Source organism: Pagrus major, chromosome 12 (genome assembly GCF_040436345.1).
Source record: "Pagrus major chromosome 12, Pma_NU_1.0".
NCBI classification, from domain to species: Eukaryota; Metazoa; Chordata; class Actinopteri; order Spariformes; family Sparidae; genus Pagrus; species Pagrus major.
This window is the reverse complement of record NC_133226.1, coordinates 14,898,498-14,913,342: the sequence shown is the minus strand read 5'-3', so window position 1 is coordinate 14,913,342 and position 14,845 is coordinate 14,898,498. Positions and strand designations below refer to the sequence as shown.

At 42.3% G+C, this 14,845-nt stretch overlaps 1 protein-coding gene across 1 annotated transcript; it reads left to right on the top strand.

Annotated features, from left to right (window-relative positions):
* The first annotated feature begins 2,382 nt into the window (after nucleotides 1-2,382).
* On the top strand, nucleotides 2,383-13,505 carry inpp5ja (inositol polyphosphate-5-phosphatase Ja). Its single transcript, XM_073478410.1, has 13 exons — nucleotides 2,383-2,465; nucleotides 4,820-5,419; nucleotides 7,258-7,365; nucleotides 7,542-7,650; nucleotides 7,729-7,845; nucleotides 8,267-8,442; nucleotides 8,730-8,841; nucleotides 9,048-9,157; nucleotides 9,251-9,461; nucleotides 11,796-11,933; nucleotides 12,029-12,094; nucleotides 12,180-12,284; nucleotides 13,035-13,505. Exons 2-13 carry the CDS (start codon nucleotides 4,824-4,826, stop codon nucleotides 13,503-13,505), a joined length of 2,319 nt encoding a protein of 772 aa, XP_073334511.1. The 5' UTR covers nucleotides 2,383-2,465; nucleotides 4,820-4,823.
* The last annotated feature ends 1,340 nt before the right edge of the window (nucleotides 13,506-14,845 follow it).

The window sequence follows — 14,845 nt, the reverse complement described above, 5'->3', positions numbered from 1 at the left end:
GTGAAGTGTTTGTATTGGTCTGTGTGTTAGCAGGGACTTATGTTCACTCAGTGGACAGCTGGCGGTCCGGATCAGTACATTCCTCTGAGATTACACATCTGCATTAATCCCAGTCAGAGCCACGGAGAATCTGGGAACTCGTTTTATGACATCGCTTATGAGGGCCTGATTGTGTAAGACACGTTTAATAGATATCCATTCCATTATACATGCTGTTGTTCTCCAACTGTCACTGATAGGTAAAATAAATGGTAAAAGTATTTTATTTTCCTGATAACATATTCAGGAACTCCACATGTTTTATTTTAAACCATCACCCAGGAGTTTGGTATAAATTGTTTGAACCTATGCTTCTTAAAACCTTCTTAAATTCGGTTTACTTATTATAGAGTACTATTATTAGTCTGCTACATCTAAAAGTCTTGGGGCATTGAGTTTAAAGAACACGAGGCATTTACTGACAGGAATGGCAATTTGTACATTTTGGTACCCAGTGTTTAGTGAGCTTGACATGTACAAGGAGCTATCTCCACCTCTGCTTTCACCATGTGCCTCACCATGTGAGGCCCCATCACTTCACGGAGGAACAATACTGTACAATAGCTCTAATACTCCTTTAAAACTGAGGATTCCTTAAATAATTATAGTCAAACCAGCTTTTCCAATGGATATATTGACACATTGCACACTTCACCTGCTGAATAATTAATGTTCTGTACACAAAGAACAAATGCTACTACTAAAAATAATGATTATAATAATCACAGGTTACCTTTATAAATGTGTGTATTTAGTTGGAGAGGCTTTGGTCACAATGTCACTGCAACTGCAATAAGAAGAATAGTAAATTTGAAGCTATGTATATGGAAGCCCATAGGAGGAGTATATATTAATTATTATTATCATTAACAGAGACATGACACAACTCACCAAGGAGCCAACAAAAACAATAAACACATCCTAATACAAACTCAGCTACCTTATCACAACCTTTAACCAACAGGCCTAACAACCTAAATACCTAAACAATCAAGAAGAAAAAAAGAGTACATAAAACCATAAAATAATGAAAAGAAATGATTAATTATTATTTAACATTTATTACCTCTCAGGATAAAAAAATGAGGGACAGAGAGAGAGGGGATAAAAAGGAATATAATAATCTTTTTTAGTAGATAAAAATGTCTGTCCAGCCTTCAGCTTCAATAAACTTTAAGGTCATAATTTCTTGTCATTCATTCTAGGGGGACTGTATTTAAATGAAAATATAGTCCCACCGTGGCATTTTTATTTTCCAGCCGATGTGCTGGGGATCAGGAGAGTAATAGGACAATTTAAAGAGGCACTATGTGGTTTTGGAGAATAATGAGGTAATACTACAAGCTCTTCTTTCCATAACTGAATAAACAAGCTGTTCTCAGAGGAAAATAAGGTCCCCAGTACACTGTTTGAAGCTAGAAAGGTGGCAGGGTCCGCCACATATAAACAAAGTAAAACAGTATGAAACTGTGTTGTCCTTTAAGGTCAGTTTAAGTGTGTTTAGGTGTAAACAAATCAGTCAATGAAAATCTTTCTCTTCTGATTTAAAATGTCTTCCCCAAAACTACATAATGCACCTTTAATGATGAAACTACAATATTTAATCAACGCATTTTTTGTTGATTTTGTCTTATTGAGCACAAAAAATGCAGCTCAATAAGCTACAAACACTCTTTTCAGCACCCAGCTGTCATACAGACATCACAGGGGGGGCAGATAGGTAGCCCTGCCAGGATGAAATGTAATTATTGGCGTGCTGATCAATTCAGTGGCAATCAGTGACGCACTAATGCCAGATTAATGCGTCACTGATAAGACAGATGCTCAATTATTTCCGGCCGGCTGCACTTTGGCAGCTGATTTTTTGTTTTGCCTCTCCTGCTCTACCAGAGAGAGAGAGAGAGAGAGAGGGAGAGAGAGAGAGAGAGAGAGAGAGAGAGAGAGAGAGGCGCGTGATGGGTGATGGGTCTGTGTACGCGGTGGGTGTGCGGGAGGTGCACGCGGGATGGTGACCGAAAAGTGCACAGCTGCTCCGGCCAACTGCTCCGCGCTGCAGACAGCGGGTGCCCAGCAGGATGAGGGATAATCAGCCGCTGTGTTGTGGTACAAACATCAACATGCAAGAGTCCGGACACACCAAGCGTGACCGCCTCCTGTCCTGACAGCCCTGCGGCGCGGTCCGCACCGTGACGGAGACGTCCGCTGCCCGCTTGGCGCGGTACCGACGGGTCTCATCCGTCCCGCAGGCTGCTTGGGTCGGCGTGTCTCCGGACCAGACATCGATCCTGCCCGGTGACAGAGCTGTCGAGCTGACTGGCGTGCGAGACCGAAAGAGACTGATGCTCTTCCCCTCTGTGGATCTGTGAGATCACCTTTACGGTTCACCTTGGAAATTTTAGAGAAGAAAAAAAAAAAACGCACGAAAGGTAAGATGTTATCAGGAGGGCTGTGAGCAGGCTCCATAGCTCCGTGTTTGTGTTGATTGTTGCGTTTCTGGGTGTTTTTCACGATGCCAGGCTCGCACCTTGGTAGATAACGCGGCAGTCATTCAGACTCGCAGGCTCTTGGGTTATGAAATAAGACCACAAAAAAAGGCCCATTTCTTCTTTTTTAGGATGTGAAAGTTTTCACTTTTAAACAGAATTGAATCGTGGACCTGTCTGATCACCATCACTCAGCTGTGTTCTGCAGGTTACTACCGTGGTCACATGAAAGAGATCCCAATTTGCATATCATGAATGATTAAACAGAGGTGTATCATTTCTGTGTGGGAGGGCACATAAACAAAATGGTGGGAGGCACTTGTCCTCCCATCACATCCTCCTCGTGACCTACAGTATCTGTTGACATTGTCTGATGTGCTCCTTCATCTGCAGCTGTGTGTCCCATCACCTCACTACAATGAGACAAGAGAAAGGGATCAAATGGTTTGGCAATAAAGGCTTTTACGCTGTGATACCATCCCATAATAATCACCAACAGCTCTGTCTTTTGCTTTGTAAAAGGGTCATGGGCTAATTAAACGTTGCGAGGCAACCAGGATGTAATCCAGGACAGAGGTACAAAGTTAGTTCCTCAGCCCACCGGTGGAAGATAATCAAGTACATTTACTCAGTGTTGCTAAAAGTACCCACAAGTAAAAAGTGAAATTCACCCAGACGAGTAAGCGACTTAGAAGTATCCGATATTAAATGGACTTAAGTATCAGAAGGACTATCAGTAAATCAGTAAATTATACGTATATTTACATGTATGTATATACTGTATACAAGGTGTTGATAGATTATCAGTCTGGATGATTATCGGATTCGATATTCAGCATTTTTTGATGATCGAAACCAGTGTTTTTCATATCTTATTACGGATAAAATATCAATTTAAACGTGCTGCTTTGGCTTTCAAATCTGCAAAGTAACAAGTAACTAAAGTTAGCAAATAAATGTAGTGGAGTAAAAAGTATATATTTGCCTCCAAAATATAGTACAGTGGAAACTGGAAGTACTCATGTAAAGTACAGTTACCTCAAAGTTGTACAGTACTGTACTTAGTTACTTTCAATCACTGCAATTTCTCAAGTTAAAATTTTAGATATGTGTATGTACTATTTTATACTACTTTATGCTTCTGTTCCACCAAAATTTTGGCAGCAAATATTTCACTTTTTTACTCCAAGACATTGACCTCACAGCTTTAGCTGGGCCTTTCACACTGCACTCAGCCCCGGGCTTAGAGAGCTGTTTGCCCGAGGCTCAGAAAACGTTGACTTTAGGCGTGCATTTAGGCTGCATTTTATTGGCTCAGTTCCAACACTAGCCCTGGACTAGGACCGTTCTAAAGGGCTTTTCACACAGCACTTAGCTCCAAGCTAAGCTACGGATAGCCCTGGATTTCTGGCTCTGCTATAGAGCAGATTTAGCCCTGAGTTTGTGGGGTTATCCCCTGAAAATGTATGTAGCACTAGTTTAAAAGATGCCAGTGTGAAATGGTGCTGAAATGAACATAGTGTCATGCATCTTTCTAGTATGTAAACATTAGCTGCTAAGCCAGGGCTAACCTGGGTTTAGGTTAACCCTGGGTTAACTGTTTGTGTGAGGAAATGGGCTAAATCTTCCCAGGGTCAACTCTAAGGATACACCTGGGATTAGAAAATGAAGTGTGAAAAAGCCCCATTTATTTTGCAGATTCAAATTATTAATTCAAAAATTGAATCAACTCATGGAAATATGATGTAATATTATAGATTAAGATACTCAGCAGTGCATCAAGTAGTTATAATTAGCCCCACCTTTACCAGCTGCAACATTAAAAAATAACACTGTATAATCCAATCACATAACGTGTATGATTCTGAAATGGGCCATTTTTCATTATGAGTACTTTTACTGTTGTATATTTTGATGCTAGTACTTTTACTTGTAACAGAGTATTTCTGCATTGTGGTACTCCTATTATGACAGAAATCAAAGACGGTACTTGCTTCACCACCGCTTCAGCCCAATTGCCTTCTCATGATAACGTCACCAGTGATGCCTGGGGAGAGTGATGCAGACAGGTGCTCAGTATAATGTGATGCACTCGCTCAGCTTCAGCTTGATGCAGGCAAATCCTTCGCTGTTTACTGAGGACACACTAACAGATGCTGAGGTCTTGTGACCTTAGTGAAGGCGGGTTTCAAGTCAAGTCAAGTGACTTGTGCCATGTTGTGCTCTCTGCAAGCCACATCGTCGTGTTTCTGTCTCAAATTGCTGTGTTATAATAGTCTATATACTGCCTGTTGCAGGTCGATGGATCGCATGCAGCAGAAACAACTCAACACTGAGCCTTGCGGGCCCAAAGTGGAGCTCGGCCCTTGTGCATTGATCGGAGGCCCACAGGTCAAAATCAAGGAGCCTCCTCTCATCAGCCCGTCAGAGGTGCTTAATAAACAGTCTAGATTGAGCCCTATGCAGGCTGCAGTTGCACCTATGAAAATGACAGAACCAGTGCAGTCAGGGCAGCCAAAGTCTGGGACCACCCCGACAACACTGGCCAGCATCAGCCGGCCAAGACCAACCGCTCTTGGAACTAAACCTGCTCCAAAGACGACCAGGATCTCAGTGAACCCCTCAAAGGAAATAGATTTGATCCCAGTTTGCATCCCAGGACCTCAGAGTGCCAACGCCCTGTCGCATTCCCCAACAGAGTCCTCCTCCTCCGCCTTTCACAGTCCTCACAGTCCCCACAGCCCTCAGTCTTACACCAGCCAGCCTTACCTGAGCCCCAACTCCAGCCTCAGCCCAAAACCAGGCCTCAGTCCTCAGCCACAGAGGAGCCCCTCACCGGGGAGCGCAACACAGAGCCAAGTGCAGTCTGAGAAGCCGGGAGAGAACAACGACTTCAGGTGAGACAAGTAAACACACCTTTATTAAAACATTTTTATATTACTGAGCCTGTCTGAGGGTTTAAAGGGATTCTGTCCTCCAGCTGAAGAAGCTGTCCTGCAGTCAGCGGCTGTAAGAAGCTGATATGTGCCACACCATGTCACATGAATCAAAACTGCAAATTTCACTAAGAGCTTTGTGAACCTGACAGAGTGACACAGGCACATTTTGTTGGCAAGCTTCCCAGGGGCAACACGTTTGTTTGGTTCCTCGCTCATGAGCAACGGCTGCCTGTAAAAATCTCTGTTTAAAGTCCGGGAACTGTGTTTATATGAAGAAGGAAACGTGTCTGCAGAGCTTCAACCTACTGTCAGACACAAATACACATCTCATCACATAGATCATATTCTCTGGTGGATTTGCACGTCTTAGTCCATTAACTACAAAATCATATAGGTTACATTCATGTCAGTATAGTATGAAAACACGAATAACTTAATCTATGACACCAATTGTGTTTTCATCTCTTTGAGATTTTATTGCAGATGGCAATAAAAGCGTGATCGTTTGTGGTCATTTCCATCTTCAGGATAATCATAAATAGGTATAATCTTTAATATGCTCGCACGAGTGGCTTGAAAAAGATGTCTGTCGCTATCCTGATTTATTTTGAATCACTAGATGGGAGAGCACGCTTCTCTCCAGTTATCCAAAATCCTTCCCACGTCACTATGGCTGAAGTCTGAGTTTGCCCATTGCATCCCACAAAAAAACATCTAACCCCTATGTTATGTTGTTGTCACCAGGAAATAGTATTGTAATCAAAGCACTGGTGGACTAGTGACGGGAATCACTCAGTATTTTTACTCTGGCATTATTGCCTTCTTGTCCTACACGGACACTGGATTTGGTAATTTCTGACATTACGATGTTGCTGTTCAACAGTCAGCTCTCAGGTCTTAAATGTCAAAATGTCCTTGAATGCACCAACAGAGAGAGTCAATAATACAGTCTGTGTTCTGAATAACAGATAATAAAAATAATAGACACTGACAAAAACTAATAAAGGTGTACAGTATAGTATAAACTATAGACTATAATAGCTCACACCTCAAGCAAATTTCCAATTACTGTAAAAGAAATGGATGGATCTAAAATCTTATGATACGTTTTTGAAAAAGTTTGGCAGTAGCGTAAATAAATCATTTGAAGTTATAGTGCTAAAATGTTCAAAATCATCATTGTGTAGCAGGTATTCAAGAGGTGTTAGTTCTTTAACCCTGTAAATGTACCCTGAGAGTTGGAAACATGTCTATATTACTAAGACTGTTTTCGCGTGATTGCAGAAATCAAGATAATGTTTGATGTAATGATGATTTATTGATCAGGCAATGAACTATTTGAATGACTAATTAACCCTGGGTCATATTTTTTTTAAAAAGTCAATTATTTGCTTGTTCCAGCTTCGCAAATGTGATACAGAGAAATTATTGAATTGATATATTGAGAAAAAAGTCAAGAGATTGATCATTTCTAAAAACAAATGTTAGTTGCAGCAGTGATGAGTTTCTGTAATGAAATTTTAAAGGACAGTTTGCTCCATCTCTTCTCTCTTCCAGGACTCACACACGCTAACACACACACACACACACACACACACACACACACACCTACCTGAGTCATCATCTAGGTACAAAGAGGTGCTTAATTGTGCTTATCTTTCTTTCTATATACAGCCGCACTGATGAGAGGTATTTCTCTGAGGATTACAGCACAGATTATGTCCTCTATCACCCGACAGTATATATATAGCACGTAATTCTAATGCAGCATCCCCACTGTTTCTATCCTCGGAAAGGGTCTACATCGTCACATGGAACGTGGGATCAGCTGTCCCGCCAGATGACATCACTTCTCTGTTCGGACCAAATGTTTCAGATGGGAGCGTTGACATGTTTATCATTGGGTAAGCAAGTATTTCTACCAGGCTCAGCAGTGCCAGAGAGACAGCCGCGAGTGCCCACTCAGTCATCTGTGCATATTTTGATCCCTTCCCGTCCGGTTAGCCATCACTGTCCTTTGTATTGATGCTTCATTTTCACTTGTTAATGACAGTTCTCTGCTTTTTCTGGCACCGCACAGACTCCAGGAAGTCAACTCCATGATAAACAAGCGGCTGAAGGATGTGCTTTTTTCAGACCAGTGGAGTGAGCTTTGCATGGACACACTCAGTCCTTTTGGATATGTTCTGGTCAGTACGGAGTTAAGTCTGATAGACATACTTAATTATAAAATCAAGATGCTGATATATTATTTGTCATCCCTTTAGGTGGCGTCCCAGCGTATGCAGGGAGTGCTGCTTCTGGTTTTCTCTAAATTCTGCCATCTTCCATTCCTCAGAGGTGTGCAGACAGAGAGTACACGCACAGGACTTGGGGGATATTGGGTACGTGCTGCGCATTGAAGAGCTCTCACTTCTGCTCTGAGATTTATCACAGTGCAAAATTTGTGGCGGGTTTGTGTCAGGAGGGTTGTGGGGTTTTGGGGAGGGGGATGTGGTATGTTGAAAGGTGGTGTGTGTGCTCCCTCCTGCCATGCATGCCTGGGTGCATATGTCAGCGTGTGACCTTCCTGTGCGTGTTGATGTCAGCATCACCCCCTGGCTGCTGCTGGTGCAGTCTCCTTCTCTTTGAGGTCAGTGCAGCAGCAGGCTGTCTGGCTTTGTGGTTCTGTGACTCAGGAAAAACATCCCGTCCCTGAACACAGATACGGTTGATACATGCAGGTGTTTTTTTTATTTTTTTTATTAGATTTGATTTTAAAGATGTTATGCATGTCCTCTCCCTGCCCTTTTTTCTCCCTCTAAGGGAAATAAAGGGGGCGTCAGCGCGAGGATGACAGTGTTTGGCCACCCGCTGTGCTTTCTCAACTGTCACCTGCCGGCTCACATGAGGAACCTGGAGCAGCGGATGGAGGACTTTGAAAGCATCCTGCAGCAGCAGCAGTTTGACGGGGGGACTGCCACCGGTGTGCTGGACCACGAGTGGGTGACGTCATTTTTACATTCAGTATGAGTTTAATTCATCCAGCCGAGGATAGAAAAGATGCACAACATAATTCAGCAGTCAGTAAATATCATACGTTTATTTATAAAATAATCTGTTTTAGTTTTTATTTGCACCAAAATGTTTCAGATCACGTGATGAATCTCTTTTATGTGTCTTGAGTTTCAAGTAAGACACTTTTTCTTAAACGTAAATAAAAAATCCTACTGTTTTTGAACTGAAAATATCATAATTGTATTTTCAGTCGTATTATTTCTGTTCCCAGTGTCGTGTTCTGGTTTGGGGATTTAAATTTCCGAATAGAAGACTACGACATCCATGTGGTGAAATGTGCCATCGACAGCAACAAGCTGCCTCTTCTGTGGGAGCGAGATCAGGTGAGGCACCCTCAGCATTTTCAAACATTCGCCCCCTCGCAGAGATAGACTGATTTTTCTGGAAGGCTTCCCACCACCTGTTTGTCTCATGATTGCCAACCACGACCAACAGAGGGTGCTGTAGCATAAAGGCAACAAACATCACCTTGTCACTCATTCAGGCATGTGACCTGCTCTGCCTCTCTCACCGTTTGTCTTCTCTCCAGCTCAACATGGCTAAAAACACAGAGTCCATCCTAGAGGGCTTCAATGAGGGACCACTCAAGTTCCCCCCTACTTATAAGTTTGATGTGGGCACTCACACGTATGACACCAGGTTCGTTCAGTATTCTCCATCTCAAACTCACTCTAGCTGATTTTGTTTTTCAATGAGGTGACAGTCTGTCATTCTTTGCTTCCTTTTTCTCAGTGCTAAGAAGAGGAAACCTGCCTGGACGGATCGCATCCTATGGCGCCTTCGTCGCACCGGCTCCCCAGTTCCTACCCACAATGCAGCACTGCAGCGGGGTCTGACCTCATGGTTGGGTGGGGCAACCAAAGTGACACAGCATGTGTACCGAAGTCACATGGGCTACACCATCAGTGACCACAAGCCTGTTTCTGCCCTATTTTCACTGCATGTGAGACAAAATTAACATATTTCCTCAAATATACTGTATTTATGAGTTATGTTTTATTTAAAGGGACAGTTCACCCCAAATTCAAAAATTAATATTTTTCCTCTAACCTGGAGTATAGCTTATCCATCTAGATTTTTTTGGTGTGAGTGTTAGAGTTCTGGAGATATCGGCCATAGAGATGTGTGGAACTAGATGGCACTCGGCTTGTGGTGCTCAAAGTCCCAAAAAATACATTTGAAAAACTCATCAGCAATGTCTCTTTCCAGAAATCATGACCCGGTTAGTCAAGATAATCCACAGATCTTATTGTGAGCAGTTTAATTTAAGGACTTTTTTCTTGCTGTAATACAGCACAGAAGAAAATGCGCTGTAGTCTTTTGACAGAAAATACTGATTAATTTTAGTTACATTTTAGTTTACTTTAGCAGGCCAAACTGGCTGACAGTTCACAAACAGGAATCATTTTAATAACAATACTTTAGAACACTCTTTGACAATATTTTTCTCTTTTCTCTCCAACAATTACAACTACTTTTGCAATATCTTTCTTTTTTGTACAAATTACAGATACAATTACTTACAACTATTTACAACTATTAATCTACTTTTGTTTATTTATCCATCTATCTGTGTTTTATTTGTTTCTCTTTTTTTGCGTACTCACCAATATCAGTTTTGTACAGCCAGGAGGAATACTTCCTCTCTGACAGCCAAGTTGGGTCGAACCCTGTCAACCTACGGTGACTGGACTTGTGCTGCTTGTCGGGGGGAGGGGGTGAAGCAGGTGGGCTGCTGCTCTGCTCCATGGATGTTCTCTGCTCTGTGCTTGAACCAGCAGCGGCAGAGATACTCTCGCTACTACTAGCAGCAGAGCTAACGTTTGCCTCGCCAGAATCACTTTGAGAATCAATTTTCGCCTGTTTTTCAGGCAGTGGGGGTCGACGCGACATGTTGTCCTCTTCTCTCTGTGTCTGTCTGTAGGTGTGTGTTCACGTGTTTGTTTGTGTGTACGCCGGTGCGAAGCTCCGCCCATCATAAAACAGAGAGCGGAGGAGAAGCGTAGATGCGCGATGATGAAGAAAATGAAATTAAATATCCTCGCTTAAATTAGATCAATAACATCATTATTTATTAAAAGAACACGGTCCAGACCTGTTCTATAGAAAAAGTGACCTGAAATGACTTCTGTTGTGATTTGGTGATATAAATGAAATTAACTTGACTTTCAGGGGGGGCGCGGGTAGGGGAAACACTGCTTCATAGTTTTAGACAACTTTTACTCGACAGAAAGTCCAAATGTTGTCTGTCGTTCCATTAGACTCTCTGCATGCATGCCAGACAGTTTGATCAGGCTGTTGTGTAGGTGGTACTTACTAATACTACCATTAAAATCACACTAGTGCTGAAACAGTTCGTTGATTAATATTCCCACTTGGCCTTAGAGCTAAGAAATCATACAGAATATGCTGTGTCAGCAAAAGACAGCAACCATGCCATATTCTGAACTAGCATGCTGCTTTTTCTGCGAGGGAACTCGCAGGCTATCAACGTTACAGCAGCAACACATTTAAACACATTTCCTGCGTATGTTTCACACGAACAACAGGACTGTGTATGACAAAGTAATTCACTTGCCTATCATGTTTACTTGTCCCAGAAAAGTTATAACCTCAGTTGTAAAGCCCTGCATGTTTCACCCACAGGTTTTGAAGCTCGCAAACTGACGCTAGCTAACACATTAAAGGTGCAATATGTAGGAATTGGACAACTTGAATTCATGAGAGAGAAAGAGTTGTCTTTGACATAGCATCAAAACTGTCCAAATCCAGTGTGTCCATAGATCTATTCCTTTGCACCGACCAAAAGCCATCATGTTGTTGCCCCTAACTCACTGTCAGTTTGGGACAGCATCACCTGGGATTCTGCACTCCCTGTCAAATCGTTTTATTTTGACAGACAGGCTAGACGCACAATTGTGGGGAAAAAAATCATTCATTGTTTGAATGTCCTGTCTCATCTCATCATTGAAAACAAAACATACATTTTTGGCTGATTTGTTGTTGTCAAAGACAATTTTGTAGCTCTTCATTATCTCATTTGTTATTAAAAAGGTTGCTGGTGAACATTTTTTGTCGCATTAATAGTTAACGAAATTAACAATGAACGAGAGGCTAGCTAACTAAGCTAGCTGACATCACACCTCACCTGAGGAGGAGTTTTGGTAGAAAGAAAATAGTCCCTAAATGAAACCGCTCACATCGAGGTCTGTGGATTATCTTGAGTAACCAGGCCATGCTCGTGACCTGTCTTTTTACGGTCTGCTGTTTTTTCTAGTTCCCTTTCAAGGTTGCTACGCCGCTGGTGGAGCTGCAGGTAAACCATGAGTGGAGCAAAGTCTCAGATGCTACAGTCAGATTCACTGTTGCAGCAACTTATCAGCGCAGCTCATGGGACTGGGTAGCAATATACAAGGTAACTCTCAGATTGTTTTTTGCTCAAAGGCTCAGGATAAATACTTACAATCTGATGCCCAGTGTCAACTGATGCCATTTGTTCCTTCTGCACAGGTCGGGTTCAGACATCACAAAGATTACCAGGCTTACATATGGGCCAAGGGAGAGCATGCGACACAGGTGTGGCACATACTTAAATCCACACATTTATTTTGCTTCACAGCTGAATTCCAGGTTAATTTCTCTCTGTTCCTGTCTTCACCAGGTGACATTTACAGAGGAGGATTTGCCAAGAGATGACTGTGAATACATTCTGGGCTACTACAGTAATAATATGACCAGTATTGTTGGGCTGTCATCACCAATTCAGGTAAGAAACGTCAGAGGACAGTCGGCAGCCATCTCACTGCTTCTTATGATATATTCATGAATGGATATACACATATATACATTCCACACTAAACTAGAAGAAACATTTCTTTATGGACCTGGTTTTTGTGCACAGCAGCATTGTCATGTAGAGACAGGAAACGACTCTCCTGGACCTGGACAAGAAAAGACATGTAAATAAATATATTTGGGCATTGGGCTGATTCAATTGGCGGTTTTCTTTTGAATATTGTCTAACATTTTATAGACTACACAATTGAATGGATGATGGATAATAATTATAATTAGTTACTCTACTTTTTTCTGCTACTTTATACTTTTATTCCACTGTGGTTCAGAGGGAAATGTTCTTTTTACTCTACTGCATGAATCTATAACCCAGTATCACAGACTGTCCATTTTTTTCTTGACACTCAGCACAAGTTTCAAAAGGTTAATTTATGTCCATGTTTTGGCCACCCTGGCCACCTCCCTGCGACTTCAGCACATTTCATAAACGCAGTGTTTCATTCTGTCAAAGAAACTTGATGCAGGCACGAACGATAGTTGTTCTGAGGGTGATGAACACAATTTAAAATTGGTGTCCATCCTACAAATCCTGTAGTTTATATTTTGTGACATTTTGCGCCCCCCATGTTCGAAAAAAGCAGTGCAATGCATGCACGAGGTTGCAGTTTTTAGCAATCTCGTACATGCATTTATCTTCTCTTGAATCCTCCATCCTGAACAGATCAAGATTCCAGTCGACAGCCCCACCGCGCGACGCTCCGACAGCTCAGACGTCAGCTCAGAAGATGACAGCACTCTGGTTCTGCTCGCACCAAACTCCCGCAGCCCGAGCCCTAAAACTGGCAAACACCACCATCGGCACCGTCGCAGCCGCAGCCCCGCTGTCCCTACTCTCTCCTCCAACCCCCTTCCCTCCCTGCAGGGCCTCAGCCTGTGTCCTCGCCCTAAAGAAGGCCAGTCTCGAAGCCGCTCGCCCTGTTCTGCTGCTAAGAAGGAGCGACTGGTCTCTCCTGACACTGTGCAGTCTCCTTCTATCAGCCCGCTCAGCCCCCGCAGCCCTGTGTCTCCAGGCGGTGGTGTGACCGCACCGGAGGCCCTGATCGCTGCCATCTTAGGTGAACACAGACCAGCTCAGGTTAGCCCCACAGGGGTCAAACAGATAGGAAAGACAGGAGAAACAAACACTGGATAGAATCTAAACATCAGTAGTTAAAAGGAGGTGCTGTACAGGGAGAACGACAGCAGTATCCACACATTCAGAGTCTGATCTGATCCCTCTGTGCTCGTAGAAGCAGCACATTTAATGACTCCTAATGTAGTTTGCCAACATTCCGCATTGTAGCCCTGCAGCTCTCTGTTTCTGAATCTACCATCATCTCATACACTGTGTGTATCCTGGGGTCAAAGATGTGTCCAGACTCCTGATGACAAGTGCTTTTATAGACTCATAAGCTATATCATACATAAACAAACATATTGAATGTGAAACCAAAGTCTGAGTAAACCTGTGGTGGATGTGAGCGGTTATTACTGACAGCAATATGGATCCATGTAAACAGTCTGTGCGGCTATATCAAAATAAGGACTCTGGACCAGACGTGTTGATGGTGTCGAGAGAGTGTGTGTGTTTGCGTCTGTGTGTTTGTGTGTGCGTGTGTGTGGGAGTAGTGTAGGTCAATGTGTTAAAACATAAATTAAATCTGTACATTTTGGACCAGATGATGGTTTCAAATTCTCGCTCTATAGTTCTTGGTCTGTATTCATAAAAACAATATCCAATAATGGAGACAGAGCATTTCACCACCTCAGTCAATCTGAAACATACATGTGGCCGTCTGACTCAAACAGTAATCTTAGATCAATGCTCTTTTTCTTAGCAGCTTTGTGAATACAGCCCTTGTCCTATAGAGATCAGTGAGTGGGTGTTTAGGCTAATGTGTTCGTTTTTGCTTCAAGGAAAAAAAAAAAAGTGTCATGTAACTGTGTGAGTGTGCAAATAAAACCATGAAAAAAGAAAATTTTAATGAAAAAATACTGATTCATTGGATAAATACTGCTCAAATATTGACATATTTCAAATAGAGAACATCCGTGCATGTAGTTCAGACAAAGAAGATCTTGAGTTGTGGATAAATGTGCACGGCTTATGGTTTGCCCTGATGTTTGCAATCAAGGTAATCACTCTTTGGATTAGCAAGCTGGTCTCAAACCAAAGCGAGACACCAGGGTGAAGAGGGAAAACAAGCTGCACAAGCAGAGAGGAATTGTCCCCTGAGGAGAAAGTTTTATCTGATTGAACAGGGGAACAAAAAGTTATGCTTAATTCCTATGAAGTCTGGCATCGGAGGAGATTATAATCATGTCCCCTGGTACGATGTTAGAATAAGGTTTTTAAATGAAAAAAAGTGATTCTAAATCAAACTTTGTGTTGGGACCAGAGGTAAATCTGAGGGGTCACCAGATGATGAGAGAGATGAAGAAAATAACTTTTACAGAAAATCATTAATATTTTCTTTGTTTTTGCATCTTTTG

What these genes read in the sequence shown, in the direction of transcription:
- inpp5ja (XM_073478410.1), top strand. Translation starts at nt 4,824, where the DNA reads ATGGATCGCATGCAGCAGAAACAACTCAACACTGAGCCTTGCGGGCCC. An exon ending in GTCCTTTTGGATATGTTCTG is followed by an intron (nt 7,651 to 7,728) that starts GTCAGTACGGAG and finishes TCATCCCTTTAG; the next exon opens with GTGGCGTCCCAGCGTATGCA. An exon ending in GGCTGTCATCACCAATTCAG is followed by an intron (nt 12,285 to 13,034) that starts GTAAGAAACGTC and finishes CATCCTGAACAG; the next exon opens with ATCAAGATTCCAGTCGACAG.